Consider the following 17090-nt stretch of genomic DNA (forward strand, 5'->3'; position numbering starts at 1 on the left):
GAAACGGGGGACCTAATTCTTGCATTCTGTGCTATAAGGGTGTGGGAGATATGGGGTTGAAAGTGGTTGACTTCAAAGATGTGTAACAATGGAAGTGTCAACAATAGAAGTGTTAACAGTGGAAGTATTGAGTAACAAAGGAAGTGTTAATATAAAGCGGCATGCAAGATTCACAGGCGGTTTTTTGCGTTTTTGCGGGAAATCGAACATATTTTTAGACTCATGTAAAACTTCTCTAATTAGTCTGGAAACGGGGACCTAATTCTTGCATTCTGTGAAAACAGGTAAGATTGGCTATAATGTAATTATCTTAATCTTCACTATCATTACTTTTTGCCCACAAATAAAACCCAGCGAAGCAGGTCCTTGCAGCTAGTTTCTTATAAAAATGAATATATTTATACATTTTTAAATAAAATAACATTTTTATTATATTACAGAAAATATCTTTAAGAAATTAAAGATTATTAGAAATGTAAAAGATAAAATTAAAATTAAAATTTAAATATAACATTGATCTAATAATGTAGTAAATTCATATAATTTTTTTGAATAAATAAAAAATGTTTATAATGCTAAAAGACAGTTTTTTGGATTCATTTTTATAGTTTGGAATCAATTTTTGCTCGTTATTGGAAATTAAACAATTATAATAAGACAAAATTTTATCATCAAAACAACAATTTTCTTATTAATAATGTCATGTTCTTAAAAGTAAAAAGTTCAAAAATGAATCTTGACACTTGACAGATTCAAAAATGAATCTTGTACAAACTTTTTTGAAAAATTATTTATTACTTCTAAAAACTTTAGATTAAATATTGAATAATAAATGATTTATAAATGAATAGAAAGCATTCAAAATTCATTTTATAAAGTCCAGTGATATATGATATATAAACAATTAGTTACATTTTTCTTTAATTGATGATGATGATATAAAATTTTCATTACAGAAAACTAGATTTTTAAATATAATTTAATTTTTTCAAAAAAGTTAAACAAACTTACAATTTCAAACAATTAATTATTTTTCAACTCACCTGGTCGTATACAATGTATATGATTGCAAACTTTTGAGAATCTACAATTTTCAAATGTACAATGTTCCTGTTTCATGAACTTTTTGAACCCATCTTTATTCAATTGTTCATCCTTGATATGATAAGTCTTGTGTTTTTCTAAAAGAAAATTAATAATTAATCACATTATTAAGATTTTAAATTGAAATTAAAAAAATGTACATATTATTACATTATGTACATTATATTATTATACTTGATATTATAAATGTACATATATATAAATGAATTTATAGTTTGTATATTCATATATATATATAAGATGTAAAATATGTATTATAGTCAATAATTAAAGACTTAAAATTAGATCTTTCTAAATAATTTGAATCCTAGCAAATTTAATAAATTATAATCAATGCAATAAAATGTCGGTAGATTTAGAATATAAATGTAAAAAAGTTAATTAGTGAGTTGTATTAAGGATCAAATAATACATTTTGAGTTTTTGATAAATAATAATTAGGAAAAGACATTTAAATTTGTTATAATTAGTGAATTTTCTATTAACAATTGCATTATAATGTCAATTGTTCTATTCTAATATCCTAATTAATATTATTTGCACAATAATTAAACTGGAGAAACATAATTAAAAACAAATATATTTCTTATGTTATCAATCCTTCTGACATTTTAATCAATTTAATTAACATATCTTAAAATATTTAATATTTCTATTAATATTCAATTATTTTTTTTTAGCTTTTTTTAATTTTCATTAAAAACTTAATTTTATATTCTGGTATTTTTGAATGTTTGTACATTCCAATATGTCATTAAATATTAAATATGGGATACAGATTCAGGTTTTATAATAATTTGAATGGCTAATTTCATTTTAGAAACTGATTAATAAAGATGAATTATATGATTAATAATAATGAAAAAAGATTTAGATAATGAAATGTATTATTAATTTAAAATGTCATAGTTTAATAATGTCACAATGGTTTCATTAGATCAAAATAAAACATAAGATTTTAAATTTTACATTAAAATTATTATTATATTTAGATTTTTTTAGTGTTTATATCATTTATGTTTACGTTAAACTTATTATTTTGTTTTATTCTCTTTAATATTAAAGTAAAATTTTTTTTGTGAAAATTACAATTTTTAAAAATTATTATAATAAATCTTACCCATATCAGCTTTATTTTTAAATGTAAAACTACAGCCAGGTCTACGACAATGAAAATGTGTTGTTCTTTGACCATAAAAAGAACATTCTTTGGATGCACAATCTTCAGTTGCTCTAAACCTCTGAAAACCTTCTTGGATAATTGCAGAAACTTTTCGATGATAATTAGCGTGCATTTGTACATCTGATGTACTGACATACACTCTATCACATCCTTCCTAAAATCATAAATAACAATTCATTTAAATTTTTGGTTTTATAAAATTTTAAATTCATTTTAAAATATAAAACTTTTGTTTTACAAAATTAATAAATATGCATTTTCGGTCCAAGCATTTGTTAAATTTGATGATCTCATAACGAAATATTGTGATTATATTATAAGTGTATAATATAATCAAATTTTCTGTCAGCAGAGTATATTATTTTGATGTTATTATTTATCAATATTTTTAAGGAAAATATTTTAGAATTTTCATATTTCACAATCAATAATTAGTATAAAAGATAAAATTTTCATTTAATTTTATGTATATAAAGTTTTTAATTTATCATAACAGTAATATTATATGTACTCAAACTTTAGTTTAATATATTTATGTTTTAACAATGCTTCCTCTAACAATTTCTTACATAGTTAATTTGTTTATATATAATAAATTTTACAGTTTTAAATGTAATTTGAAAGCTTACTCTTATTGAGATATTCTTAATCAATAATCATAATTAATAAAAAAAAAAAAAATTGGGAGTTTTTCATTTTGTTAAGTAAGCAATTTAAAATAAAAATTAAATAAATAAAGCATCTTTTTACGGAAAATCATGTGAATGAAAGTTATTATTAAAATAAAAGTATAAGTTCTATAACTTGAATTATTGTTTTATTGTGGATAAATATGAAAACTTCTCATTGAATTCATATAAATCTTACTTTTAAGCAATGGTAATGTGTTTGCTTTCTATTATGAGTACAGTTTGAAAATTTGTCAGAACAATCATCCATAGGACTATAACGCATAAAGCCATGTTGTAAAGATTCATCTCTTTTCTTGTGCCATTTAAAGTGACGAATCATCTCTTCCTTCTTTACAAATACCTAATACAAACAGATTTTTGTTTTATTTAGTGTACATTTTAAAACATAGAACATACTGAAAATTTAAAAAATTATATAAAAACCAAGCATAAAACTAAACTAAATCATTCTTAACTACAAATTTTACTATAAAATAACAATAATTTTCATTATATCAAAAAATTAATTTTAAATGAATGTGTGTTTTATTTAAGCACAGCATTTTCAACTTTTTCATATGGTTATTTTAGAAGAATGTATTAAAAACAAGCAAATTTCTTTTTTAAACTGAAATTATAAAAAATAAATAACTTAAAAGTATAGAATATGCATTAACAGAATTCCAAAAATTAATATATTCTCATTAAGAAAAACTTTTATGTAAATTCTGAATAATTATTAATTGCTAGTTACATAGAATTGTACTATGTAAAACAAGACTATATATATGTACCAAAAAGAAATAAACAGTTGAATCATAATAAATTCTTGAATGAACAATTGTAATTCATAATTGTAAATAAGTTAAAGCTCAAGAAAAAAATTAATAAAGTGTTAAATCTGAACTAGTACCTGAAAAATAAATTAGAATCTGAAATGTTATAAATAGAAATTTTATAATGTTCTGTATACTGTCATATTTTCTCTATAAATAGTGGATTTTATAAATTGTTTGATTTTGTTTATGAATTATAAGTTATTCTGTACAAATTATAATGATTATGCATTAACTAAATTATTCTTCTTATTACATTATTTATATTTATAACATATTACATCATTTATGTACATATTACATTATTTATAATATTAATTTCACCATATAAGTAATTTGATTATATACACTAAAATGCATAATTCAAAACTAAATAATAATTAATTGATTATTATAGCTATATTTATCTATTTTTAAATTAATAGATCTTAATTTACTTTGTGAAATTTAAATTCTTATGTATTTTAAATATAGTTTATACAAATATTAGAAAAAGTTATAAGACATTTCTTTGATTTTTATAAATATTTTAAATATATTTATGAATAATCTGACTTTATTATAGTGTTTGTTTCATAATGTCATTAAAATTTACATTATTACATGTTTATATATCACTAAGTATAACATAAGTGTATATCACTAAGTACAACATTCAATTTATATATCACCGATAAATTAAAATTAGAAATAATGATGTAAACTCTCTAGTTTTTAACAGCATATTGCAAGTTTAAATGTCACTTTCAGAATAAATGTTTGTTTGTATTTGTTGGGTTTTAATGGAATTACTCTTTAGGGGAAAGATACTATAATTACATGATACAAGACACTGAATTAAACTGGAATAAAATAAAATTAAACTTTAAGGTTAATGTATTTTTATATACTTTTTAAATTAAAAAGTAATATATTACAAGTAAAATGCTATATTTATCACTAAGTACAACATTCAATTTATATATCACCGATAAATTAAAATTAGAAATAATGATGTAAACTCTCTAGTTTTTAACAGCATATTGCTATTAAAGTAAAATTTTTTTTGTGAAAATTACAATTTTTAAAAATTATTATAATAAATCTTACCCATATCAGCTTTATTTTTAAATGTAAAACTACAGCCAGGTCTACGACAATGAAAATGTGTTGTTCTTTGACCATAAAAAGAACATTCTTTGGATGCACAATCTTCAGTTGCTCTAAACCTCTGAAAACCTTCTTGGATAATTGCAGAAACTTTTCGATGATAATTAGCGTGCATTTGTACATCTGATGTACTGACATACACTCTATCACATCCTTCCTAAAATCATAAATAACAATTCATTTAAATTTTTGGTTAAAATGTTATGCCATATTACGTTTAAAAATGATTAGGTNTTTAATAAATATAAAATATTTAAAAGAATTTTTTAATCTCTCTAATGTTTGAAACAGTCTCTTTAGAATTTTCAGGAAACTGTCTTGAAAGTTTTATGATAAATACAGAGAAAGAAAGCTAAATTTTTTCGGTATTAATTAATTTAATAATTAATCACCAAACTAAAACAGAACAGTCATTTTGATAATGTCTAAATATCTGAAAAAGCTATATATTTCATATATAAGGATGTCTGCAAACAAAAATAATTTCTTCAAGATTTAATATTTTGTTGATTAATTAATAATTAATAAAAATAATTTATAAATGGATTGTTGAATTTTAAAGAATTTTTTTTATCTTCTTGCATTTTAAGTGAACCTTATTGATTTTTTTAAAAATAATTCAAAAAGGATCATAAAGATTAACAAAACCTTAAAACATAATGAAATTTATTATAGAGTAATTATTTTTGTAATTTGGAACTAATTAAGATTTTATTTATGAAGATATTCATTAATGTTTCTACATGTAGTATTTACGAATAGTAATAATTAATATCATTTATTGATATTTAAAAAATAAACAACATAATAAATTATATTTAAGTAAAAAAAATATTTAGAATTATCTGAACAGGTAACTTATATTCTGCATTTTGTTATTCTTGAAGCACTAAAGAAAATTAGTTTTTCCAAATTTTTATTCACCTAATTCAGGGGTTGCAAACTGGTGGCCCACAGGCCGGATACCTCCTATTAAGGCTTCATATGTGACCCGTGGTCTTAATGATTTCTTTTTAAAAAATCAATGTATCTAACAACTTGAGGAGATTAAAACAGAAAAAATTCAGACATCTAACTGTTTACGTAAATGCAACAATGTCCTGGCAACAAAAGGGTCTTTGTTAGAGCCTTTTTTTATTTACAGTATGTTTTGATTTACCAAATAATATTGAATACAGGCTGTGTCTGATATACATCTATTTGACTGGCATTTTTCTGCATTTGAGTTTGTGATCTCTGATCTAAAGCATTAGAAACATGAATAAATCCTGAAAGGTCTAAATTATACCTCATATAAAAGTAAGAGAAAGTAAGATTATTTTCAAAAATAAAGAAAAATAATACCAAATTACTTTGAAATATAACAAAATTGTACTTTGTTAAAGCTCACTTTAAATACCAGTTTTCTACAGTGAGCTCCAACAAAGCAGATGTTTGTTATATATTATGATTATTTTCTGTATGAAAATATATTATAGTACAAAGTTGTTAAATAAATTATTAATGTTGTCATATTTCTCATATATTCAGAAATTTTCATTATTAACTTTTTCATCTAACCAAGTCAATCTTNTATAAATATAATTTTACCTAGTAAGATATTTCTTCCAAAGATCGCCATTACTTTCTTTCATCGTCTCACTCCGAAGATCAACTGCTTGTCCAGTGCTTATAGGTTTCTCCTCTGTGGGTGTTCCAGATATGCCACTTCCACTACTTATTTGTGACTGAGAGCCATAGTTCATATTCATATTAAATGGACTAACAATATTTACTCCAGTTAAAAGAGATGCGAATCTAGCAAAGGAATGAGGAAGGCTTTCATTCATTGAAGTATTACTTGTTGTTTCGGGGAATGTATTACTATCCGTAACAACTGTTGGACTTCCAACAGACTGGCCATTTATTCTATCTGTAATATTAGCAGGAGATGATGAAGGACCAAGATGAGGCATTGGATTTTGCATGAGTGAAATACAATTGATCCCTGGAGGGCCAGAAGGACTTGATGATGATTCTCTAGGAGACATCTATGAAAATATAATGTTTCATATTTATTATTGTTCAAAAGAATAATTTTGAGAATACTAACAGATTACTTTTACTGCCTTGGTCATTCAGCCGATATTTTTACTTTTATGAGATTTCTAAAAAATAATAATATATTTTTTATGATAATGATACAAGATAAAGTTAGTAAATATAATTGTATGCAGGATTGCTGCATACCTTGGTATATGCTGCATTACCATTTAATCAAAAAAGTGAAATTCTCCAAAGTGAAGGTTTAACCCTGTACCAACCTTCACAAGTATTAGAATAAAGAAGTACAACTTGTTGATATAAATTAATATTATTTACATCTTTAATTTCAAAACATTTTAGATAACAAATTACAGTAAATCTAATTAATTATTTTCTTAACTTTTTCATTCTGTTCTGACAAATGATTAAGAATATTACATTCAAAAAAATTAGTATTTTTTAAGAAAATAAATAAAAAAGTAAATTTTTAAGGCCAGTAAAATTTCTCTCATTAATATATTTGAATTTCATCATTACTGAATAATAATACATGTTTTAAGATGAGAAAATTATTATTTCTATAACTTGTTGAAGATATACATGTAGATATACAATAGGATAACATTAGCATTTAAGTATGAAAATTTAAAAAGGATTCAATTTATTGAATTGTTATTTTCTGCATTATAATTAAAACTTTGTGGAATAATTATATTAAATAGACATATGAGAAAAATTACAGTATTCATAATACATAATTCAATAATAACTTTGATCTGTCACTCAGTTGGAAGTAAAGAATGTATTATGTTCTATCATACCCAGATTCAGCAAACTTTGCCCTTAATCTTCCTGGGTGGTATTTCTTAACACTTCAAGTAGACAGAATTAAGGATATGTGTGCTGACTTTAAGAATCATCAATTATAAATGTAAGATATTATACAAAGTAAGATTTATATAAATATTTTATATGAAATGTTTAGAATAAAACTGAATAATTTACACAAAAAATTAAAATAAATTTCTAAACAATCTTATGTTACAAAATTACAGAGGAGCAAAATAAAAGTTTAAGATATTTATACCAATTATTTAATAATATATTCTTTTTAAATTATTTTAAAAAAATTTGAAGCTTGAATGACACTGGAGATAAAATAACATTCATTCAGAACAATCAGTATTCATTTATAACACAATTTATTGAATGGAATCAGTTAAAAGTTTTATTAAAATAATCAATCAATAGTTATGAAACTTCATAATTAATGATTTTTTTCTTTTACGAATTTTTTATGAAGTGTGAAAGATTCTATTAAATAAATAAAGTCTGTTTCTACAATTTTAAATAATCAAGTTAACTATTCTTCAATAGTTTCTTTTTAATGCTATCATGTACAAAGCTGCATTACAAGTACATCATCACATGCAAGACATAAATATGTTAATTTCGTAGGGCATGAGTTATAATGTTTTTCTGAAAATTATGACTTCATATACTAATTTACAAAATATCACAACATACAATATAATACTATAGTCCATTTAATATATATTAACGTTTTCAAATTGAAAATCAAACAGAACATGTAATAACTATATACAAAATATTTTTATAGAATCAATTATTGTCATCTTATTATATATATTCTCATATATATAATTATCATCATATACAATGATAAAAATCACATTTACAAACTTCGTACTAAAACTTAGAAAAATTAAATAGTAAATGAAATATATCCGAGCATTCTTTTTACTTCGTAATAAGCAATTTTGAAATTGAATGAAGAATAAATAGTTTTTTTATTGAGATTATAAGTAATAAAATATCAAGATAATCATTCTTAACAATTTATTTTCAATTGGTATTTATAAATAGTCATATTAGATACACTTAATAAATTTTCTTAAATTCATATGTGCTATTTTAACATTATTTTACAATTATAATCTAGTAATTGTTTAATAATTAATTTATGTAACAAAAAGAAAAATGCAATACTAGACTCTTAAATCATCTAAGAATCATTTTCTATATTATTCATAAATGATAAAAATTTGATAAAAATAAAGAAAATAATTAAGATTTAATTATCAAAATATAAAAAAACATTAATTAATTCAAATTTTACTACCATACTATCATTTAATATGTAACAGAGTTTTTAAACATGATAAATTTAAGATTTTGAAACACCCGCATTCAAAAATAATATAGAATTTAAGTTCTCCTAGATCTATTCCATACATATAAAACAGAGTCTAATATTGTAATGATTTTGTACAATAAAACTAAACAAATACACATGAGAATTCTTAAAATTATGCTTCTAAGAAATTTAAAAACAAATTCATGCCATGACAAACTGAAAAATGTAATGAGTACTTTGATTTAATAAACTGTCTATAAATGTTAAATCATTTATAGTTTTTTTGCTTTCTTCTAATGTCAATGATTTATATTCTCTTACTTTAATATTTAAATAATAATTATAACAAAATGAAAAAAGATAAAAAAAATTATTTATTAAGTAGAGCTTTATGTTAATAATATATAACAGAATAAAACATGATAAGCAATATAATATAATTTTCTTACCCATGTGCAATGATAATGTTTTTCCTTATTTTGATAAGGACAATTTACAGAGCAATTACTCATTTGGCCATTTTGTACAAAATTATAAAATGATTCTGTCACTTGTTCTTGTTGTTCATGATTACTGTAATAAATTCAAAAATTTACTTTAGTACATAATAATTGTAAACATTTTAATTTTGTGTTTAAAACTTTAAAAAGAAAATCAGATTTAAACATTTTAAAAAAGATTTAAAGCCATTATAAACTACTTGTTTTTGTAATCATTAATTTGTAATATGAGACTTAAATTTTTTTAATACAAATATAATTTTTTATAAAAATATATATCTTGATGTGAAATGTTATACTTCTAGCAACATTTCAACATAACTTGCTGCAGATTGTAATGTAATTTAATCTTGTAAACTATATTAAACCTTTACTTTAGATACTTTGAAAACATTACCTATTGAAAATTCCTTAAAAAATAATACTTATTTTTTCAAATTGCTATTTTTAAATCATTAACTTTTTTATTTTCTCAATATTCAATAAATAACAATGGCTTAAAAACACTCAACTTTTATTAAAATAAATTAATGTATTAATTGATAAGAAATATATTTTTCATGAAACAGTTATAGTATATAATTCATTAAACTCAAAAATAATAAAAATAAAAAACTTGTGTACTTTACCAGTACACAAATTTTTAAAATAAACTTTAAAAATTTATTTGTATTTAAATATTTTATTTCGTTAAACATTTCTCTTCAGTAAATATATCTTTAAGAACACAAATACAAGTTCCTAGACAAAACATAAGTTTGTCAATTTTTTTAAATACAGTGGTGCCTCGTATAATGTATGCCTCGAATAACGGATGCTGTGAATAACGGACTTTCTGTTTAGCCGTTCGTGACTCGAGCAATGAACTAGCTGCAAACAATGGACTTTCTGTTTGGCAGTTACGTGAGGTGAACAATGAACTTTCTGTGAACAAGTGCGAATGATGTTTCCACTCTTTTGCCATTGCTAATGACAATCTGCTATTTTTATAATATATTAGTATTATTAGAATATATTATTAGTATATCTGAAGTACAGAGCTCCCGTTGGGATTCGGCTTGCTCCCTTGTTTATTACGTACATCACCTCAGTNATATTCTCATTAAGAAAAACTTTTATGTAAATTCTGAATAATTATTAATTGCTAGTTACATAGAATTGTACTATGTAAAACAAGACTATATATATGTACCAAAAAGAAATAAACAGTTGAATCATAATAAATTCTTGAATGAACAATTGTAATTCATAATTGTAAATAAGTTAAAGCTCAAGAAAAAAATTAATAAAGTGTTAAATCTGAACTAGTACCTGAAAAATAAATTAGAATCTGAAATGTTATAAATAGAAATTTTATAATGTTCTGTATACTGTCATATTTTCTCTATAAATAGTGGATTTTATAAATTGTTTGATTTTGTTTATGAATTATAAGTTATTCTGTACAAATTATAATGATTATGCATTAACTAAATTATTCTTCTTATTACATTATTTATATTTATAACATATTACATCATTTATGTACATATTACATTATTTATAATATTAATTTCACCATATAAGTAATTTGATTATATACACTAAAATGCATAATTCAAAACTAAATAATAATTAATTGATTATTATAGCTATATTTATCTATTTTTAAATTAATAGATCTTAATTTACTTTGTGAAATTTAAATTCTTATGTATTTTAAATATAGTTTATACAAATATTAGAAAAAGTTATAAGACATTTCTTTGATTTTTATAAATATTTTAAATATATTTATGAATAATCTGACTTTATTATAGTGTTTGTTTCATAATGTCATTAAAATTTACATTATTACATGTTTATATATCACTAAGTATAACATAAGTGTATATCACTAAGTACAACATTCAATTTATATATCACCGATAAATTAAAATTAGAAATAATGATGTAAACTCTCTAGTTTTTAACAGCATATTGCAAGTTTAAATGTCACTTTCAGAATAAATGTTTGTTTGTATTTGTTGGGTTTTAATGGAATTACTCTTTAGGGGAAAGATACTATAATTACATGATACAAGACACTGAATTAAACTGGAATAAAATAAAATTAAACTTTAAGGTTAATGTATTTTTATATACTTTTTAAATTAAAAAGTAATATATTACAAGTAAAATGCTATATTTTAAATGTTGTATTTGTTTTAATGTATATTAAAACAAATTGGAAAGTTGAAAATTCTGTATTTATAAATAAAATTTTCATTTATTTAAAGTTATCATTTGAATATTACTGTTATTTTCTTATTTTGTTATAGGAACATATAATGAAATTTTTTATCTATTTTATCATAAATATACACTAAGAATTAATAAATCTGTAATGCTCAAAATTAAACAGCAAACATATATCATGTAAAATTTAAATTTTCTATGTTTAATCAATCAATAATATTTATGCATAACATTGAATATTAAATGGAAAAAATCAATAAATATTATTTTTATAAATTATTTATGCAGCAGAACAATTCACTGGTTTGTTGTATAAATTTTGAGCATTGCCTTCACTGGCATGAATATAATGACAAAAAATACACTATATTTGTCAGTATAAAATGTGTAACATTACAGTATTTACAAATTTTAAATAATTTATAATTTCTTTCAAAACTAAATGTAAAACATATATTCATATGTGTAATTTTCTTAAAAATAATCTCTTGTTTTATTATTCTCAGGCAGTATATTCATCATTTATTATTTGATTTCAGTAAATACATTTTTTACATACTCAAAATAAACATTTTTCTTTATAAAAACCATTTTAGAGTTATTTACATGTACAAATGTACTGATCTTTTTCTTCCAAAAAATTTCCATGTAAAAGAGATGCTTTCATTAATTATGTATCTTACTTACTAACAAATATAGTTATTTTATAAATTATTATTTTATCATATCTGATTATAAAATTTCTAGAAATAAATAAAATATTTAATTGATTATATAAATATTTTTGATCATTTAAGATAATTTGGATTAAACAGTCATATGAAATTAAAAATTCCAAAATGTACTTTTATAAATAAGATATTTATTTCTTGAAATTTTTATTTTCAAAATTATGTCTTAATTATAAAAAACCACAACAAAAAAAAAGTCTCATAACAAAATTTAGTGAATTTTATCAAAAGAAGAAATACTATATTTATAATTATTCTATTTTTGAGAAAATTCAGTTATCTGATTATTAAAGTTATGAAAAATATAATAAATATGAAATTAATGAGAAATTAGTAGATGGAACAAAAAATACTGACTTTGGAATTACAGTCCAAGCAATGAAAATGTTCCCTATAATTTAAGTCTTTACAATAATTGCTGCCACATTCCAGAGCACTTGAAAATCTGAAATATAAGCGACAACAGCTATATGCATCATAATAGCTGATGGGAAATGCAGTGCACGTTATTGCAATCAGTTTGGTTATGAAATAAATAGCAACACTCATTACGAGATCATAACGTCAATATAAGAATTGTATTTGTTACAAAATTCTCACAACGAATAAAGCTACGAGTCGAATTTTGCATTATTATTCATAAAGATTTTTAATTTTTAAATTTAGTAGTTATGATCTTATAATGAAATGAACAAAAAATAAGAAATAGCAATGCTGTTTTGCTTATTAATGCATAACTAAAAAATAAAATAATAAATCAATTATTGATTTCTTTAGTTAGGAATGAATGAATTTGTTAAGTTGTTGTTTGAATAAAATAAAAATTAATTATTATTATTTATAATCAACTCACCTTTTGACGTAACGAGAATAATCAATCGGTACAGGTTTCTGATCTTTAATAGCATTACTCGCATTTATTAATACTGCAAAATCAGAAAATTTGTAATTAATTAATATTACATTACTTTAAATTAAAATATAAAATTCACATCATAATTATGAGATGCTAATAAATTTTTCCAAGTAACAGTAAGAAAATGCTTCATTATAAGAATTTTAAAAATTTACTACTTGCTCTATCATTACAAATAACATCTTTCATAAACAAGAGTTTACATAATAAACAATAGAGCATTAATTTCCAGAATAGGAAATTTTTCTCACTGTTCTATAATAAAAAAAAATGCACTTTCTAATTTAAATAATTTTTTTAACTTTTAATAAGAAAATAATTTATTTATTTTTATTAAGTTATATAACAGAATATGATTAATATTTCAATTTTACACTTTAATATTTAATTTGAGTTTTTCTATTTCATATTTGTTAATTTATATTACATGCTTTTATTATATTGTATGAGTCTATTGTTATGATAATTGGAATAGTTTACTGAAACTGCACTAACAATAGAGAATTCTGCCACGATTTTTATGTGTATTTTACACACATTTTACAAATAAAAATTAATTTGTTTAGTAGACACAAAGCATTTAATTAATAAAATTCAAAATGTTTTATGCTTATTTGGTTAATATCAGTTTCAAAAATTTTAAGAATTTAATATTAACATTTAAAACTGAATTTTATGCATGTTTTTACATATATAAATTAAAAATTATACAACTTAAATATAAAATATTAACAAAATGCCCAACATTTAAAGCATTTCAATTTGAATAAATATTTCATTTCTATAGAAAAAAAAATTATTAATTTAAACTTGTAAAAATGGAGGACTTTTATATATTTAAATCATATAAAAATAATTAAAGAATCCATAAGACACGGTTCTTAAATATATTAAAAAATATTTTTTAATTAAATCAACTTGACCAAGACCATCAATTGCAATATCCAAAACATTTTAAACATTTAAAAATCTTTATAACTTTATAGATAAATCTAGTTAAAGAAAGATTTTAATATATTCATAAAATATTGCAACTTCTAAAGTTATAGAAACCAAATGAGTATATATTGATAGCCACAAGGCCAAGACAGTTAATTTAAGGAACCAGCCTACTGATCTGAGGGAACCAAAATCAAATCAAAGCACTTGGAATTTTTCATGGAGTGTCTGTCTTGGATATATCAGATCCCATCCCGCACCACCCATTGTGGATTTGACCTAACCCGTGATAGGTACAATTAAAAGACTCTCTTAGTGCCTATAGGCAGGAGTTAAAGAAAAAAAAAAATGGAATAAATTTTCATATTAAATTAAGTATATATTATATTTAAGATCAGTATAANTACAATTTCAAACAATTAATTATTTTTCAACTCACCTGGTCGTATACAATGTATATGATTGCAAACTTTTGAGAATCTACAATTTTCAAATGTACAATGTTCCTGTTTCATGAACTTTTTGAACCCATCTTTATTCAATTGTTCATCCTTGATATGATAAGTCTTGTGTTTTTCTAAAAGAAAATTAATAATTAATCACATTATTAAGATTTTAAATTGAAATTAAAAAAATGTACATATTATTACATTATGTACATTATATTATTATACTTGATATTATAAATGTACATATATATAAATGAATTTATAGTTTGTATATTCATATATATATATAAGATGTAAAATATGTATTATAGTCAATAATTAAAGACTTAAAATTAGATCTTTCTAAATAATTTGAATCCTAGCAAATTTAATAAATTATAATCAATGCAATAAAATGTCGGTAGATTTAGAATATAAATGTAAAAAAGTTAATTAGTGAGTTGTATTAAGGATCAAATAATACATTTTGAGTTTTTGATAAATAATAATTAGGAAAAGACATTTAAATTTGTTATAATTAGTGAATTTTCTATTAACAATTGCATTATAATGTCAATTGTTCTATTCTAATATCCTAATTAATATTATTTGCACAATAATTAAACTGGAGAAACATAATTAAAAACAAATATATTTCTTATGTTATCAATCCTTCTGACATTTTAATCAATTTAATTAATAGGTTTTTATTTGGTGCAACTTCTGGAGGAGGAAGTAACTCACAATTAAATGAACAGTATTATAAAATTGGATTAATTCCTCGCCATGCCTATTCTGTATTACACATATTTCATGACGATAATTTAAGGTAAGAATTTATTAATTAATTAGAAAATACAGTAAATTTGTTATCTCTATTATTACAAATTTAAATGAAAAATATTACTTGTTTATCATTAAAATTAAAACTGAATTGACATTATTATAATAAATAACACTGACTATAAAGGTAAAGATGTAGAAGAGAGCTTAGGGTTAAAATTAAAACTGGAGCATTCATTGGGGAAAATTTGGCAAGTGGATAGAAAAGAAAGGGGAGGCATATAGAACAAGTGTATATAAGAATTACACAAGATTAATGTATATACACCTTACAATTCTAAAGACTCATATAGATAAAAATAATAGCTTTAATAGCTTGATAACAAAAGCAATTAAACCATTTTTGGATTTTTCAATCCAAAAATGGTTTAATTGCTTTTGTTATCAAGCTATCAAAGCTATTGTTTTATTATACTATTATAGCTATTATCAATCAATCAATCAATCAACATTTATTTGCTATGGCTTTCGCCTTTACAAAGGGGGTTACAAAATCGTGCAACATTAACAGATACAAACATAATTATACATAATTTCAAAAATATTAAAACTTAGTTAATAATGTTATGTTAATATGTTTAATAAATAACAGAAAAATTTATAAACTTTAAATAACATGTCAGAGCTTAAATTATCATCGTATAAACAAAACATATCAAAATTAGTCGTTAATAATGTATCCCTTAAATGTTCAGTAATTTCACAAGATACAAATAAATGGTTCTTAATATTTTCACAGAGTCGATTACATAAAGGGCAGTTAGAATGGGCGGAAATATTCATTCTACGCCTATTTAATATAATAGTATAGTCATTAAGTCGCAATTGAATTATCAAGGATTTAATATTATAACTTAAATTTGATAATAAATAATATCGAGGTGTCCATGGAGCTATTAAGGAAGTCTCAAAAAACCTACTCTTTTGTTCAATATATTGAATGTCTTGAGCCCAGTATTTATCTTTTAATGACTGAAATATTTCAGCCATAAAAAGGTTTTTATTTGAGACCTGAATATAATAGTCAGTAGAATAACCTAATTCAGACAATAAATTTTCAACTGAGGAGGACCAAGTTACAAACGAAGAATTTCCGACTGTTAATTTCAATTTGTTATAAATCAACTTTCTAGGGTCGCAATCTGGTAACTCCAAAATTTTACTCCAGTATCTAAAAATAATCATTGTTAAACGTATAGCCATTGGTGGACGACCCAATTCAAATCTTAAGACAGGTCCAGGCACCGAACGATTAATATGAAATATCGATCTAATAAATCTCAATTGCGTCTTCTCCAATTTATCAACAAAAGATGGTCCCCAAATAGGGAACATATACCCCAAACTTGAACGTATCAAGGAATCAAACAATCGATAATACGACTTAATA

The 17090-nt window shown here is 22.3% G+C and overlaps 1 protein-coding gene across 1 annotated transcript in view; it reads right to left on the reverse strand.

Moving 5' to 3' along the window:
• Nucleotides 1-17090, reverse strand: part of LOC111641526 (zinc finger protein castor homolog 1-like) — a 57815-nt gene that overhangs the window by 22073 nt on the left and 18652 nt on the right. Inside the window, exons 7-11 of the mRNA XM_023387701.1 lie at nucleotides 13428-13500; nucleotides 12932-13019; nucleotides 3155-3319; nucleotides 2225-2441; nucleotides 1040-1181 (exon numbers count right to left, since the gene is read on the reverse strand). Coding sequence (XP_023243469.1) covers nucleotides 1040-1181; nucleotides 2225-2441; nucleotides 3155-3319; nucleotides 12932-13019; nucleotides 13428-13500 — 685 coding nt within the window. The remainder of the gene's footprint in view (nucleotides 1-1039; nucleotides 1182-2224; nucleotides 2442-3154; nucleotides 3320-12931; nucleotides 13020-13427; nucleotides 13501-17090) is intronic.

Source organism: Centruroides sculpturatus, unplaced genomic scaffold (genome assembly GCF_000671375.1).
Source record: "Centruroides sculpturatus isolate CEXI.00-Female unplaced genomic scaffold, Cexi_2.0 scaffold1580, whole genome shotgun sequence".
Classification (NCBI taxonomy): domain Eukaryota; kingdom Metazoa; phylum Arthropoda; class Arachnida; order Scorpiones; family Buthidae; genus Centruroides; species Centruroides sculpturatus.